The 16,496-nt window shown below is 47.7% G+C and overlaps 1 protein-coding gene across 1 annotated transcript in view; it reads right to left on the bottom strand.

The window, feature by feature from the left end:
• LOC144693314 (sushi domain-containing protein 6-like) overlaps positions 1–16,496 on the bottom strand; it is a 54,395-nt gene that overhangs the window by 1,826 nt on the left and 36,073 nt on the right. The window contains exons 3-5 of the mRNA XM_078563105.1: positions 7,275–7,469; positions 3,390–3,528; positions 2,670–3,085 (exon numbers count right to left, since the gene is read on the bottom strand). Of these exons, the coding sequence (XP_078419231.1) occupies positions 2,670–3,085; positions 3,390–3,528; positions 7,275–7,469 (750 nt within the window). The remainder of the gene's footprint in view (positions 1–2,669; positions 3,086–3,389; positions 3,529–7,274; positions 7,470–16,496) is intronic.

The following is a 16,496-nucleotide window of genomic DNA, read 5'->3' as shown; positions in this document are numbered from 1 at the left end:
ATTTTAATGCAGAGAAGTGTGAACTGATTCATTTTGGCAGGAAGAACACACAGAGATAATATAAAATAAAAAGTACAATTCTAAAGGGGATACAAGAGCAGAGGGACCTGGGGGTATATGTGCAAAAATTATTGAAGGTGACAGGATGGGTTGAAAGAGTGGTTAATAGAGCATACAATATCCGAGGTTTTATTAATAGGGGCATAGATTACAAAAACAAGGAAGTTTTGCTAAACCTGTATAAAACACTGGTTCAGCCTCAACTGGTGTATTGCATTCATTTCCGAGCACCGCACTTTAGGAAGGATGCGAAGGCAGTAGAGAGGGTGCAGAATAGATTCATGAGAGTGGTTCCAGGGATAAGGAACTTCAGCTATGTAGATAGATTGGAGAACTTGGGACTGTTCTTCTTGGAGAAGATAAGATTGACAGGAGATTTAATAGAGGTATTCAAAATTGTGGGGGGTCTGGACAGAGTAGATTGGGAGAAACTATTGCCATTGGTGGAAAGATTGAGAACCAGAGGGCACAGATTTAAGGTAACTGGCAAAAGAAGCAATGGTGACACGAGGAAAAATCTTTTCATGCCGCAAGTGATTCGGATCTGGAATGCGCTGCCTGAGAGGTGAAGGCAGGTTCAATCGAGACATTCAAGAGGGAATTGGATTTCTATCTGAAAAGGAAGGATGTGCAGGGCTACAGGGAGAAGGCAGGGAGTGGCGCCAGATGAATTTCTCCTTCAGAGAGCCAGCACAGACATGACAGACTGACTGGCCTTCTTCTGTGTTGTAACCATTCTATGATTCTATTCTATGCGCACACTCCATCAACATTCCAGAGCTGGGATGAAAGAGCTCAACTGACAAAGGTAACAAGTGACAGGGGTGCAAGGTACATGGTTTACATTAAGACCACCCCTGTCTCAAGCGGTTGGAAAACAATGAATGGCCTCCTGTAAGGGATGACTCTGCAATGCTACCCTTCCAGTGGAAAGTCTCTCTTTTGGGGAATGGGAGTTTGGGGATTCTGGCCCATGTTATTGTCATTGGTGCAATGTCATTAACCAGCTTCCAACCCACTGGGACAGGGAATTACTGCTTACAGAGCAAGGTTTTGGCAAAGGCCTAGGAAGAGGGATGCAAACAAAATCATAGAATCAAGGAATGGTTATGCAACAGGAGGAGGCCATTCTGCCTGTTGTATCCATGCCGGCTCTCAGCAAGAGCAATCCAGCCAGTCCCACTCCCCCGTCCTTTCCCCAAAGCCCTGAAAAGTTTTTCTCTTCAGATAATTATTGACTGAACGAGTTAGAGAAAGTGCAAGTGAGCACAACAAGTGAGTAAAAATGAGATACAAAAAGGGGAAGAGATATAATATACACAATATATATTATTTGAAATATGTAGAGAGATCAAAAGAAAGGGGAAGTGAGATACAAAATCAAAGAGATGGACAGAGAGCCTGAGATAATGAATGAGAGGAATGAGAGAGAGAAAGAAAGAAAGATAGTGTAAGTGAACAAGGTAGTCAAAGAAATTTGTACTTCAAGTATTTAAAGCTTCCCTATAAAATCAAGATTTGATTAAACGAAAGACAGAATAATATATTAAACAGGACATCTCTATCTTGTAAGTTATTCAACATTCAATTGCTATAAGGCCCACTGAAGCCAGCAGAGAGAGAGAGAGAGAGTGAGAGAAAGAGAGAGAGAGAGAGAGAGAGGCGGGTTGGGGATGGATGCTGGATTTCACACTCCTCCATCCTCGGGTTGAAGGCATGGAGGCCAAGTAAAATCCAGCGGGTGGCCTCCCCACCACCTATCAGCCCTCCCCAGCCCATCCTATCTGAAATTTTACAAGGGAATTGGGTGGCCTGCCTACCCTTGGGCCTCATCCCACCTCCCACTGGTATTTTACCCCTGGCAGGGGAAGGCCCATGGCAGTAGGAAGCCCATCAGCTTTAACTGTGTGGGCTAATGTTGGGTGAGGTGTTGTGGGGGAGCAGGGGAGGGTCGTCCTTTGTGGCTCCCTGGGCCCAATGAAGGCACCCTACCCGTACTCGCAAGATCAAATGTCTCGCCCTAAAGCGATTAACACTACTACCAGCATTAAATTGCTGAGGGGCAGCTGTAGGAATCATGGGTGTGCTCCTGACTCCCTCCCAACCTTTCAGCTGGGGTAATGAGGACTGCCATAGAGAGAAAGGGAGGGAATTCCATATCTCACTGCATTCCAGTTGTCATGGGGTACACCGGCATTCCTGTACCCTTCCAATTCCGGCCTCTTGCACATCCCCGATTTTAACTGCTCCACCATTGGCCATCATACCTTCAGCTGCTGGGGCCCTAAACTCTGGAACCCCCTCTCTAAATCTCTCCACATCGCCAACTCTCTCTTTCCTCCTTTAAGTGGCTCCCTTCACTTTGACCAGCTTTTGATCACGCGTCCTAGCATCACATTTGGTGTCAGATTTTTGTCTGATTACATTCCTGTGAAGTGTTGTTGGATGTTTTACTACACAAAGGGGCTACATAAATCTATGCTGTTGTAGTTATCTAAACTTATCGAAAGGTATCCTACCCAATGTATTCTTATATTGCACAACTCACCCTCCACTCCTTCAGTCAAAGACCTACAAAAAGTTAAGATCTATTGGAGATGCCTGCTTACCGTCAGTGGATCCTGCAGGGGAGGAGAGGGAGAGGAGGCTCTGGACATCGCTGCTCTCGGAGTCCTGAGTGTCTGAAGATCGAGACAGCCTCAGCACGGATCTGCGGGAGTGTGCAGGCGAGGAGAAGGCGGGCTGATGAATCAGAACAGTCTCTGAGCGGCTGCCACTTCCATGGGCTTCAGCATCCCTGGGGCTTTCTGGATAGTTGTCAGCACCTCTGTTGCAGCGAGCACCTTCCTCTTGGGCCTCCCCACCTGCGACTGGCCCCTCCGCCAAGACGATCTGTACCCGGGAGCCGGAAGGTGGGATGGCAGCACCTGAACTGCCATACACAGCTTCTTCGTAGGAGGGCAGGGAGACAGGAACTCCATCCACTACAATGGACACCTGATCCCCTGACACTCCCTGATCTCGCCTGGGGACAGAGACACATATATGGTTAAATCCAACAGGCATGTAACATTGGCACAAACCTCAGGAATCCTTGAGGAACATCAGGAACAGGAGGAGGCCATTCAGCCCCTCAAGCCTGATCAAAGATTCAACTAGATCATGTATCTTAACACCATCCAATCCACCTTGGTTCCATAATAGTATCACAGACTCAGGATCTCCCCTCCCCTGATCCCTATACCCTCCCCAGACTTTCACAAATTTCCCACCAACCCCTTTCCCCACTGTCCCAAACTCACAACCCACTTTGCCTGCTCTTTACTCACCTGCTGTGGTGAAATGACTTCAGCTTTGGCTGCAGCAAAACAAATAAAACTACCAGGAGGAGGATCAATGCGACAGAGCTGGCAGTGGATGCAACTATTGACAGTGTTGGGACTCCAATACTTGCCCTTGTATCTTTATCTAAATGGAGGAGATTAAACAGTATCAGCGCACCTTCTCAACATCTGTAAATCATCTCCACGCCAGGAATAAACAATGCTATGCATTCAATAATCTAAGATAGTCAGTGGAAATCACATTCATGGCTGGAATTGACAATGTACCTGTCGTATCCTTTTTGTATGCTTCAGAGCTATAAAGAGATGGCACTAGTTTCAATGTGTATAACAAGTTTTATTCACAGCACTTTAAAATGTCTGCTCCATGCTTCCAGCTCTGGCTTCCAGCAACTTCTACAGTTTGCTTACTTTTTCTGAGTCCACATCCAGGCTTAATCAATCAAGCACAATCAGCATCAATAGTAAACAAAGACACATAATCAAACACCATGCCCAACAATGAGATACAGTATAAATCAGGCTAAAGGGGTTTCTCCATATCTAAGATGCTCAGGATACAAACACCTCCGCCCAATCTATTTTCTGGTACACTTATTCCATCCACAGCGATGGCCTAGAAACCCGAGTGTGCCTCTTTGTGATCCCACATGGAGTTAGGGCGAGGGGTGCAGTGTGCATACCCTGTGCAAATGATGAGGCCCAAGGCACCCCAACACTAGGCCTCAATATTAATGGAGCCAGCAAAGAGGGGTATAAGGTGGGACCATTGCTAGCATCACAATGATCCTCAGGTAAGTGGGTCTGGGTGGGGTCCAATGATTGAGGGATTGTGGTGTTAAATTTGAGGTCAGGAGTAGCACTCCTCCTCGTTCTCCTCTAAGCTCCACATTTATGTACATTCATGTAATTAAAAACTTATCTCGTTGGTGGCGGCTGATCCCAGGGCCTGGTTTGCCCAAGAAGGATGGCATTTGCTGCCTCATCAGGCCAAACCACTTTGGAAGTGGGAGCCTTAAGTGTGAGGCCCCTTAATTGTGTTTGCAAAAGGATCCAATCCTGCTTCAGGAATCGGCAAAGGAGACTTATTCTTTACCTTTCCCAAAATGACAACTGGCAGACTTCCAGCCAGAACTGGATGCACACTTCCTGCCCACCACCATGGGGGCTTTGTACACGGTCAGCGCTCCAAGTTGCGGCCGGGATTTTCCTGTCCCTCGAGCGGCAGGAATCATCACAGTCAGCACCGGAAAATTTGGATCGTAGCCAAATTTTGGGTGGGAATTTCTGGTCACCATCTCCCCCCCCCATGAATGTGGGACTAAACATTGTTTCAAAGAGCCAGCATTTGGCACGATGGGCCAAATGGCTTCATTTTATGATTCTAAGTTCCTAGGGTCATTTGGGTCTCTCCCGACCTGATTGAATGAGTTTCTTTTCAGGTCACGTACTGAGATTCTGAAAAAACAAGTCACCAAACAACTTTGATTTGAAAGGTGCATGAATCAAATAGCAGCAAGTTGGAAGTGGAATTTTGGGGTTGGGGGCAGGGTGGGGGGTGGGGAGGGTAATGGGTTGTAAGGAGAGAAGAGACAGAGATTGAGGCCATAGCTGAAGGGGTCTGTTTTCACGGAGGCTTCTGAAGACGGTGAGAATTGCATTGGTTTCAGCAGAGAATTCGATACAGACCAAAAGTGGCTTAGAATCAGAGCCGTGAAGAATGAAAAGCTTTGGGATTGTGTCCTTCCCCCCCACCCCCCACCCCGGGATAACCCTGGAGCGAGAGGGAAATTTAATCCCGGAGAGGAATGTGGCATTACCTCTTTCAATTAATCTACTGGACATGAGCATCACTGGCTAGGCAGCATTTATTACTCATCATGAATTGACCTTGATAAGGTGGTAGTGAGCTGCCTTCTTGTCTACAATGGAGCGGCTTGATGCACCATTTCAGAGGGCTGCTAAGCGTCAACCACATCGCTGTGGGTCTGGAGTAACACAGAGGCTAGACCAAGTCAGGACAGCAAATTTTCTCCCCTGAAGGTCAGTAGTGAACCAGGTGGGTTTTTACAACATGCCAGTCGTTTCATGGTTACCATTAGTGAAGCTAGGGGAGACGGTAGCATAGTGGCAATATCACTGGATTAGTAATCCAGGGGCCCAGGCTAATGGCCGGGGGACATGGGTTAAAATCCCGCTACAGCAGCTCGTGGAACTTGAATTCAATTAATAAAGCTGGGATATAAAACTAGTCTCTGTAATGGTGACCATAACAACCATCATCGATTGTCATAAAGGAAAAAACCCATCTGGTTCACTAGTATCCCAGGGAAAGAAATCTGCCATCCTTACTCGGTCTGGTGTACACCGACTCTGAAATGGCCAAGCAAGCCACTTGGTTCAAGGGCAATTAGGGATGGGCAAAAAATACTGGCCTTGCCAGCAATGCCCACATTCCATGAAATAATAAAGAAAAACCTAACTTTTTATTCCAGATTGGTTTTTAATTAATTAATTAATTGAATTTAAATTCCTGAGTTGTCATGGTGGGATTCGAACTCATGTTTTCAGATCGTTAATTCAGACCTCTGAATGACTAGTCCAGTAATATTACCATTATGCTACTGTACACCATAACATGAGGAAATCAAGACACCCCCAAGACAGATCTACACTCAGCAAGTCTCAAGTAATTACACAGTTCTAACCTCCAACCAAACTGTACTGGGAGTGGGAGGAAAAAGAGTATAGGAGGTTGAGGTGATCAAACCCAAATTATTCTAGATGTCAGGCAGGCAATGGGCTAAACCATCTAACCCAACCTATTTCGGTGGGAGTGAATGGGTGAGAACAACTGACTCAAACAGAGTTAGATTCAAATAAGGTTCATTCATTCATGAGTGCCCTGGCCAAAGGCAGGTCCTTGGCTCATTGTCTGCTGATGTTCCAGCCTGAGCTGTTTTATTGGCAATTTTTGTCAGTGGTGGATTGCCATTGTCTTCCACACTTAGGGACAGGGCGAGGAGGTAGGTCCCAAGTCTACCTCAGCTAGAACAGGAATCAAACCTGTGCTTTTGGAGTTATTCTAAACCACATACTAGCCAGCTAATCAACTGAGCTAACCAGCCCCTTAGAGAGGGCCTTCACAACCCAAAGAAATGAGACTTCACACTTTTAATTATTCACTTTCTGGGCCAGAGAGGCTGATTGGCTGTCATTAACAATTATCACACATTTAGAATGGTATTTGCGCTATTAATTACTAGGCATAACTTTGTGGTAAGTTTAACATGCAAATGAAGCAATTTCATGAAACACACTAACGACTGTCCCACTCTGCCCTAATGTGATTGCAGTCCCACACCAAAATGACTATCCCCTGAAGTCCATTGGACAAGTGCAGCTAGGGATGGGCAGTAAATGTCAGCTTGTCCAGCGACACCTGTATCCTAAGAACGAATAAGGAAAACAAAAATCCAAATTCCCAACAACAACACTACCCCCACCCGGGGTTCAAGTCCAATTCTGGGGGTTTGGACACATAGTCCAACCTAATACTCTCACTGTGGTACTAAGGGAGTGCTGCAATGTCGGAGGTGCCATTTTTTGGATGAGACCTTAAACAGAGGCCCTGTATGCCCTCTAAGGTAGGCGTAAAAGATCCCATGGCAGAATGTTATTCAAAAGCAGGTTAGGGGAATTCTCCCCTATGCCTTGATGATCGTTGTTTCATTTATGTTTGTGAGAGCTTGATGTTCACAAATTGGCTGCCTCACTTCCTGCATCACAATTTCTAAAAGGATTTCTTTAGCTGTAAATCACTTTGGGAATCTCAAGGCTGTGAAAGGCGCAAGTGACCCTAGCACTGACCTGGGTTCAGCCTGCAGCTGACCTCCATTGCAGGGTACCATTCTCCATTCTCGCAGGTCAGGTACTTGTAGTCTCCCTTCAGTGTGTAGCCCTCGTCACAGAAATACTCGATGACTGTGCTGGGTACAAAGCTGGTACATGGTGAGGGGTGGCATGCAAAGCCGCCATTTTCCGGTTGCAATGGCTGGTGGCAGACTGTTGAGAATAAAAGTGGACAGTAATTAGTGAACATAGGAAATGGTGGAGTTACGAACCACTCTTTATCCAAACACGAGGGTCAGAGCTGCTCTGACATCCCTGATACCCATAGCTTAACCCGCACCAAGTCCCATTCACCCAAAACACCTGTGCACTGATTCCTGGCCTGGCCACGCCTTGATTTTCAAATTCTCATCTTTGTTTTTCAATGTCCTTAATGGCTTACCCCTCCCTATCTTCATAACCTCCTCCACCCCTGCAATCCTCCAAGATCACTGTGCTCCTCCAATTGTGGCCTTGTGTGACCCTGATTTTAGTCACTCCGCCATTGACAACCATGCCTTCTGCTGCCTAGGCCCTAAGTTCTGAAATTTTAAACCTCTCTTTCTCTCTGCTTCTCTCTCCTCCTTTAGGTTACAACATAAAACCCATCTCTTTGACCAAGCCTTTGGTCACATGTTCTAATTCCTTCTTTGGCAGCCAATTTTTATTATCCTCCTTTTTACATGAAATTGCTCTGCAACATTTCAGCTACGTTAATGACACACTATAAATGCAAGTTGTTGCTGATGGGAGGTCACGGGTGTAGGAACCAGATGGTACAGTGGGTTAGATGGTGAACTTTCACCTCAGGAGTTCAGCCCTGAACGATGAATTGAAATTCTTTCAGCCAGCTGGCTCACATGGTCCAGCAGAAGATAAGCTTGGGATGGGCTCACTCCACTGAAGCTTTAGCATGTTGACCACATTGTTGGGACAGAGCAGTCCATGGATCTGCCCCAGTTATCTGGGAGTGGTGGATGCTGACACTGCGCGTCTGAAATGGAAAGTGTTCCAATACCCCAGGGCTAACATACCCTGGTCTTGATGACAACATGGCTGACTAAAGAAAAGACAAGTGCTCTTGGACCGGCCATGTTGCAGACCCTCTGTGAAGCTCTGGCCTAGGTGATTGGTCAATTATGTTAGCAGGGACATTAAGTTACGTACACGGGAGCAGGAAGTTACAAAGTTACATTAACACTGTCAATGTAGCCAGTGCCATTTTGAAAGGGGCCTATTGCCAGATCTGAAAAGCGCCTTCCTGCTTCAGGAGATAGGTCCCTTTCAATATGAGAATTGGGGTCCTGTAACTCAATTAGGACCCCAGTTGCCATTGAGACCCATTCAGATTGGAGTTTGCACCATGCTCACTCTGACCATTTCCACGGGCGACGGAAGTAAAGAGGCTCCTCAAAGATACGTTTTGCATTATTTTTACAGGCCCCAGGAGGAGCAGGAGTAAATAATTTGGACAGCTGCCAACCTGGTGACACCAACCCTCTGTGATCGCCATCTCCCCGGGTGCCTTACTCTGCTAGAAGCTGCCCTGGGAAACCTGAAGGCCTCTGATCTGAAGACATCAGGAGGCCTGTTTGGCTCTCTGCAGATTACCTGCAAGATTTTAAATTGAGGCCAGGACCTCAAAACCATCAGGGGCTGGCCAGCGCCCTCCCCCGATCTGGTGCCGTAAACCAGAATGGACCCAACTGACCAGTCGATTGGTTGTGAGGGCTATGGGGATGAAATGCTTCCAGGGGACTCTGGGCATGAAGGGAGATCTGCCAAAGTTTCCCACTTCCTGATTGCCAACCAGTAAACCCACAGCCCATTCTCCCCCCCGCCTCCTCACCATACAGTGGTGGGCAAGGGCACTAGCACACAATCTGCCAATCACCATCTAAGTTTATAAATGAATAATGTGAACTGGGTGAAGTGCCACATGGTTGGCATGGCCCGTCAGTACCTCAGAATGAGTCCCTATCTTTGGGTGAGACAGAAGAAGGGAAAACGTGGATGACAAAAGAAGACCTCTGATTTCACCACCCCCTGGCCAGATCAGACCTTCCTCAGACTACAACAGGACCAAATCCACCACCCCAGTCCCTCACTTTTGTACTGTGGGCAGAATTTTCCAGTCCCACCCATGATGATGCCCGCCGCTGGCAGGACCAGAAAATCCCGGCCTGTGGCCTAGTGGGCAGCCTTCTCACTTTGGTGTAAGAAGTTTGTGAGTTCAAGCCCCGCACCAGAATCTGGAACAGGTAATCTAGACTCCCAGTGCAGTACTGAGGGAGTGCTGCACTGTCAGAGGGGCAATTTGTCAGATCAGATGTTAACCCAAGGCCCTGTCTGCTCTCTCAGGCAGATGTAAAAGATACCATGGCACAACTCCAAAGAACAGCCAAGGTGTTCTCCACAGCATCCTGGCCAATATTTATCCCTCGACCAACATCACAAACAGATTATTTGGTCAGCATCTCATTGCTGTTTGTGGGAGCTTGCTGTGTGCAAATTGGCTCCTATGCCTCCTTAGTTATATCTTCAATACGTATCTTCACTGGCCGCAAAGTGCTTTTCAGAGTCATGAAAAGCGCAATCTGAATGCTAGTTCCATCTTACTGCAGGGTGTACCAGCAAAACACAGTCTTCATAGCAACGGCCAGGAGGCTCATTCTGTTGTTACGTATTATTAGGACAGGTTGTGAATCCACTGGGTTCCGTTGCGAAAGAAAAATCCACACTTTAGCCACAGGCCACTGACGTTAAATAACAATGTCTGTAATTCAGCGATACCACAATTAATGCTGCCCTAGTGGGAATGGTCAGGGCAACACACACAGCCGCACTCTCTGACTGTATCTCTACTGATGTTAATCCAGTTCCCTCACACTGTCGGCTTCAGTAGCATGACATGAACCCAGGGATTAACATCTTACTCTATTCTGCCTAAAAGGCAGATCCACCAGTAACTGTCAGAAGAAAATTGGATGTATACTTGAAAAAGAGAAAACCTGCAAAGCAATTGGGAAAGCGTAGAGCAGTGGAATTAATTGGGCAACTCGGGGCTGGCACAGGCATGATGGGCTGAATGGCCTCCTCTGTCCCGTCAGATTCAATGACCGCGTTTAATCCCAGCAGAAACAGCTCCACAGATGAGCAGGCACCATTTGTGGACACATACCATCACAAAGCTGTCTAAATTCCTCATCCAGTCTCCAAATCCTCTTGGGGATTCGATCCGTGGACACACACACATATGCACATCCTTCATTCCACTCAGCTAAAATGGAAAGTGGGGGCAGTATCACTGTGTTCATTGTGGCTTCAGCGGAGGCAGAAACACCTTCAGTGCGGACAATACTTTTGAGTTTCCTTTCCTCCCTGCTTCCCCCTGCTGAAGGCCCTTGCTCTGTGGATTCATGTTAAACCTCTCCCCATGCGCACATCCCATTAGTATCATAGACGGCCAATAGTCAAGTGACTACAGTCAGCAGTGGCTCAGTGGGTAGCTACCTGCCTCTGAGTCATGAATTCAAGTCCCTTTCCAGAGCACAAAACCGAGGCCAAAGCACCCTCTGCAGCACTGAAGGAGAGCTGCACTGTCAGACGTGCTAGCTTTCAGATGGGACATTAACCCAAGGCCCTGCCTGCCCTTTCAAATGAGCATAAAAGTAAATCAGTGAACCTAGGAAATGGTAGATCCAAGAAATGTAAGGGAGATATTTGGTCATTATCATCTGTGGGACCTTGCTTTGCCCATATTTATTCATGGTATACAGACATCGCTGGTAAGGCCAACATTTATTGCCCAATTCTAATGACCCTTGGGAAGGCTGTCCTCTTGAACTACAGAGTCCACGTAGCATAGCTACACCCATTGTGTTGGTGGGAAGGGAATTCTAGGATTTTGACCCAGTGACAGTAAAGCAATGGTGACATAGTTTCAAGTCAGGATGGTGTGTGGCTTGGAGAGGAACTTTCAGTTCTCATGTGTCTGCTGCCCTTGTCCTCCTAGGTAGGAGAGGTTGTGGGGTTGCAAAAGTGCTGTTGAAAGAGCCTCGGCGAGTTGCTGTAGTGCATCTTGTATATGGTACACACTGCTGCTACTGTGTGTCAGTAGTGGAGGAAGTGAATGTGTAAGGTGGTGTATAGGGTGCCAGTCAAGTGAGTTCCTTTGTCCTGGATGGTGTTGAGCTTCTTGAGTGTTGTTAGAGCTTCACTCATCCAGGCAAGTGGAAAATATTCCATCACACTCCTGACTTGTGCCTTGTAGGTGGTGGACAGGCTTTGAGGAGTCAGGAGTCTCTGCAGAATTCCCAGTCTCTGACCTACTCTTGCAGCCACTGTATTTATGTGGGTAGGCCAGCTAAGCATCTGTCCAATGGTGACCCCAGAATGTTAATGATGAGAGATTCAGCGATGGTAATGCTGTTGAACATTGAGAGGAAATGGTTTGATTTTCTTGCTAGAGATGGTCATTGCCTGGCTCTTGTTTGACACAAATGTTTCTTGCCACTTGGCAGCCTAAGCCTGGATATTGTCCAGGTCTTGCTGCATATGAGATAGACTGCTTCAGTATCTGAGGAGTCGCAACAATGGTACTGAACATTGTGCAATCATCAGCGAACATCCCCATTTCTGACCTTATGATGGATGGAATGTCATTGGTGAAGCAGCTGAAGATGGTTGAACCTATCCTGAGGAACTCCTGCAGTGATGTCCTGGATCTGAGCTGACTGACCTCCCAAAAAATCACAACTCTCTTCCTTCTACTAGGTATGATTCGAACCAGTGAAGAAGTTCTCCTCCTGATTCCCATTGACTTTTTTTTAAAAAATTCATTCACGGGATGTGGGCGTCGCTGGCTAGGCCAGCATTTATTGCCCATCCCTAGTTGCCCTTGAGAAGGTGGTGGTGAGCTGCCTTCTGGAACTGCTGCAGTCCATGTGGTGTAGGTACACCCCCAGCGCTGTTAGGAAGGGAGTTCCAGGATTTTGCCCCAGTGACAGTGAAGGAACAGTGATAAATTTCCAAGTCAGGATGGTGAGTGACTTGGAGGGGAACTTCCAGGTGGTGGTGTTCCCATCTATCTGCTGCCCTCGTCCTTCTAGATGGCAATGGTCATGGGTTTGGAAGGTGCTGTCTAAGGAGCCTTGGTGAATCCTGCAGTGCATCTTGTAGATGGTACACACTGCTGCCACTGTGCATCGGTGGTGGAGGGAGTGAATGTTTGTGGATGTGGTGCCAATCAAGCAGACTGCTTTGTCCTGGACAGTGTCCAGCTTCTTGAGTGCTGTGGGAGCTGCACTTATCCAGGCAAGTGGAGAGTATTCCATCACACTCCTGACTTGTGCCTTGTAGATGGTGGACAGGCTGTGGGCAGTCAGGAGGTGAGTTACTCGTGGCACGATTCCTAGCCTCTGACCTGCTCTTGTAGCCCCAGTATTTATATGGCTAGTCCATTTCAGTTCCTGGTCAATGGTAACCCCCAGGATGTTGATAGTGGGGGATTCAGTGATGGTAATGCCATTGAACATCAAGGGGCAATTATAGCCAGGGCTTCTTGACATCAAGGACAGTCAGTCATTCTCACCTCTGGAATTCAGCTCTCTTTGGCCACTTTTGGATCAGGGCTGTTATGAGGTCTGGAGATGAGTGATCCTCACAAAATCAAAACTGAGCATCAGTAGGCAGACTATTAGTGAGTTAGTGCTGCTTGATAGCGCTGTCAGCAGCTGGCACTTTCCATACCCGCTGGCGTCGGACGTCATGGCGAGTGTGAGCGGAAGGCAAAAAAATCGATTTCACGCCATTGTGAAACCAGTCTGCAATTGTCCGCTCTGCCTGTCAATGGTGGGCTACGTTTCCCGTCACCGCTACATCAGGAACTTTATTGTAATAAATCTGCTTATCATTATAAGCCCAGCTCGCCGGAATCATCCCCCCCACGCTGGATCATCCAGGCACATCACGCTGACGTGCTTCCCAACTGTTTATGAATGGTGTGCTCCTGGCGGGCTGCACTTTGCTCAGGACTTCGCGGTTTGTTTGCCTACCTTGCTTCAGGCAGCACTACATCACTTTTAGGGGGGCTCACGGGCAGGTCTCTATCTACCAGACCAGCTGTAATGGGGGCGGGGGTGTGGATTTTCAATGGCTGCAGGGCTAGGGCTTACTTGGGGAAGGGGGATAAAGTAGCCGCAGGCCAGGGAAGAGGCTGCAGGACGAGGGCTGTATTGGGGAGGGGGGGTATCCCAGGGTGTGTGTGAGCACACACGTTGATCTGTGCAAGTGGTCTCAAGATGATGAGGACTGAGGGGGCAGTCTCCAGAGGAAATGAAGCCAGATGGGGATGTGAGGGTGTGTGTGAGAGAGAGAGTGGTGATGTTCCTAGAGCTGGCACAGAGTGGGATGCCAGTGAATGCCTTGTGAGTGTGTGAGTTTACAGTGATGAGGTGGTTGCCTTAACCTGGTGGCACAGGTGAGGTCATTCATCTATTTTCTGTATTGGATGGCCAACCTCTTCTGTGCAGCATTGGCACCGGCCACCACTTTCACTGTGTCCCAAGCCGGCGTGGTGAGACTGCTGGACCTCCTGCAGCCAGAGTGGGGAAGAGGACATCGTGGCGGGCTCCAATAGTGTCCAGAAGGCGTCTCAGGGATAGGTCACTGAATCGGGGGGCTGCAGTCTTCTTACCTTTCGGGGCCATGTCTTCTGTGCAGCAGACCTGGGCTGGAAGTGCCGAGAGGTGTGCGTGCATCTGCATTTTATGTGCACCCAGCGTGAGGAAGCAGTGAGTTGACGGCGTGGCAGCTGAATCAGAGCCCGCCCACCAGCAAAATGGCATGTTTCCCGGGAATGCATGATTAATGAGGTGGGGTTGGGACAATACAGCGTGAAAAGCCGCCATTGCGACTGGCAGGTAAAACGCATTCTTTTTTTCCGCTACCGCACTCAGTACAAATCTGGGACAATTCTGCCCAACGTCTTCCACCACTTTGTTGATGGATGAGCGTAGACTGAAGGGGTGGTCATTGGCTGAATTGTACTTACCCTGGTTTTTGTGAAGAGGATCATACCTGGGAATTTTCCACTTTATTAGGTAGCTGTCGGAGTTGGAACACCACTACCTGCAAGATCCCCTCCAAGTCACACACCATCCTGACTTGGAAATATATCACTGTTCCTTCACTGTCACTGGGTCAAAATCCTGAACTCCCTTCCTAACAGCACTGTGGGTGTATCTACACCATATAGACCGCAGCGGTTCAAGAAGGCAGCTCACCACCACCTTCTCAAGGGCAATTAGGGATGGGCAATAAATGCTGGCCCAGCCAGCGTCACCCATACCCCATGAATGGATAAAAGAAATCTGGAACAGTTTGGCTGGAGGTGCAGCTAGGTCTGGAGTACAAGTCTTCGCACTACAACCAGAATGGTGATGGGGTCCAGAGTTTTTCCTGTTTCCAATGTGCTCACATGGGGTGAATCAGTTTGGTTGAGGACTGGCAATTATTTAAGTGGGGAACTCAGGAAGAGGTCATAATGGATCGTCCACTTGGCACTTCTGGCTGAAGGTAGTTGCAAATGCTTCAGCCTTGTCTTTTGTACTGATGTGCTGGGCTCCACCATCACTGAGGGTGGGATATTTGGGGAGCTTCCTCCTCCAGTGAGTTATTTAATTATCCACAACCATTCATGATTGCATTGACAGAACTTCAGAGCTTTGATTTGATCCATTGGTTGTGGGATTGCTTAGCTCTGTCTATCACATGCTGCGTCTGCAGTTTGGCATGCAAGTGTTGTAGCTTTTATCAGGTCACAAACTTATTTTTAGGCATGCTTGGTGCTGCTCCTGGCTTGTTCTCCTGCACCGTCCTTTGAACCAGGGTTGATTTTGGCTTGATGGTAACAGTAAAGTGTGGGATATGCTAGACCATGAGGTTACAGATTGTGGTCAAATACAATTCTGCCAATCCTGACGGCCCACGGCATCTCATGGGTGCCCACTTTTGAACTGCTAGATTTACTCTGAATCTATTATACTTAGTAAGTTGGTCATGCTATACAACACGAGGGCGGGTGGCTTCAGTGTGAAAGCAGGGTTTTGTCTCCACAAGGACTGCTCAGTGGTCACTCCTACCGATACTGTCACAAAGAGGTGCGTATGTGACAGGTAGATTGGTGAGGACGAGGTCGAGTAGATTTCTCCCTCTTGTTGGTTCTCTCACTACCTGCTGCAGGCCCAGTCTGGGAGATATGTCCTTCAGGACTCGACCAATAATGGTGTCACTGAGCCAATCTGGGCGATAGGCATTGAAGTCCCCCACCCGGAGTCAACCGTGCATCCTTGCTAACCTCAGCGCTTCTTCCAAGTGGTGTTCAACATGGAGGAGAGCTGATTCATCAGCTGAGGGAAGGCAGTACGTGGTAATCAGCAGGAGGTTTCCTCGCCCATGTCTGGCCAGATGCAACGAGATTTCATGGGGTCCAGAGTCAATGTTGAGGGCCTTATACCACTGTGCCGCCACCTCTGGTGGGTTGCTGTGAGTGGGAAGAGTCTGGGAGGTTGGCTGAAAGTTATGATTCTGGGAGTATGACCGTGGTCCCAAATGCTAGTGAGGTGGACTTTGCAGGGTTGACTGGACAGCACGCGCCTTTGTTTCATCCAGTGCCTAGGTCAATGCCGGCTTGTCCGTCTGGTTTTATTATTACAGTTTTTTTTGGTGGCTTAACACAACAGAGTTTAGCTAGGCTATTTCACAGGTTAGGAGTCAACCACATTGGTGTGGGCCAGACTGGATAAGGACAAGGTAGGGGCCAGGTAGGTTTTTACTACAGGTCTGTAGTTTCACTGTCACCTGTACTGAGACTAGCTTTCTAGTTAATTAACAGAAGTTAAACTTCATAGCTGCCATGGTGAACCTTGAACTCCCGTCTCGCAATCATAAGCCCTGACCTCTGAAATACTAATCAGCAGTAGTCACTATACTGTGTATTCCCGTACATTACAACAACCATAACATGGTTTGGATGGCCTGTTTCCTGTAAAATGCAGTATAAACACTTTCTTTCTTTTCAATGACAAACAAACTCAGTGCCAAAAGAGTTAACAATAGCACTGATAAGTGTCAGCTGGACAGCTGCCACATTCCTGTCCAGAACATGACACTGCCCTCAGTGGAATGCCCATTGTTAGA

The sequence above is a fragment of the Cetorhinus maximus genome, chromosome 18, assembly GCF_964194155.1.
Source record: "Cetorhinus maximus chromosome 18, sCetMax3.hap1.1, whole genome shotgun sequence".
NCBI lineage: Eukaryota > Metazoa > Chordata > Chondrichthyes > Lamniformes > Cetorhinidae > Cetorhinus > Cetorhinus maximus.
Note: the sequence above shows the minus strand (reverse complement) of the source record. Positions and strands in the feature narration are given on the sequence as shown.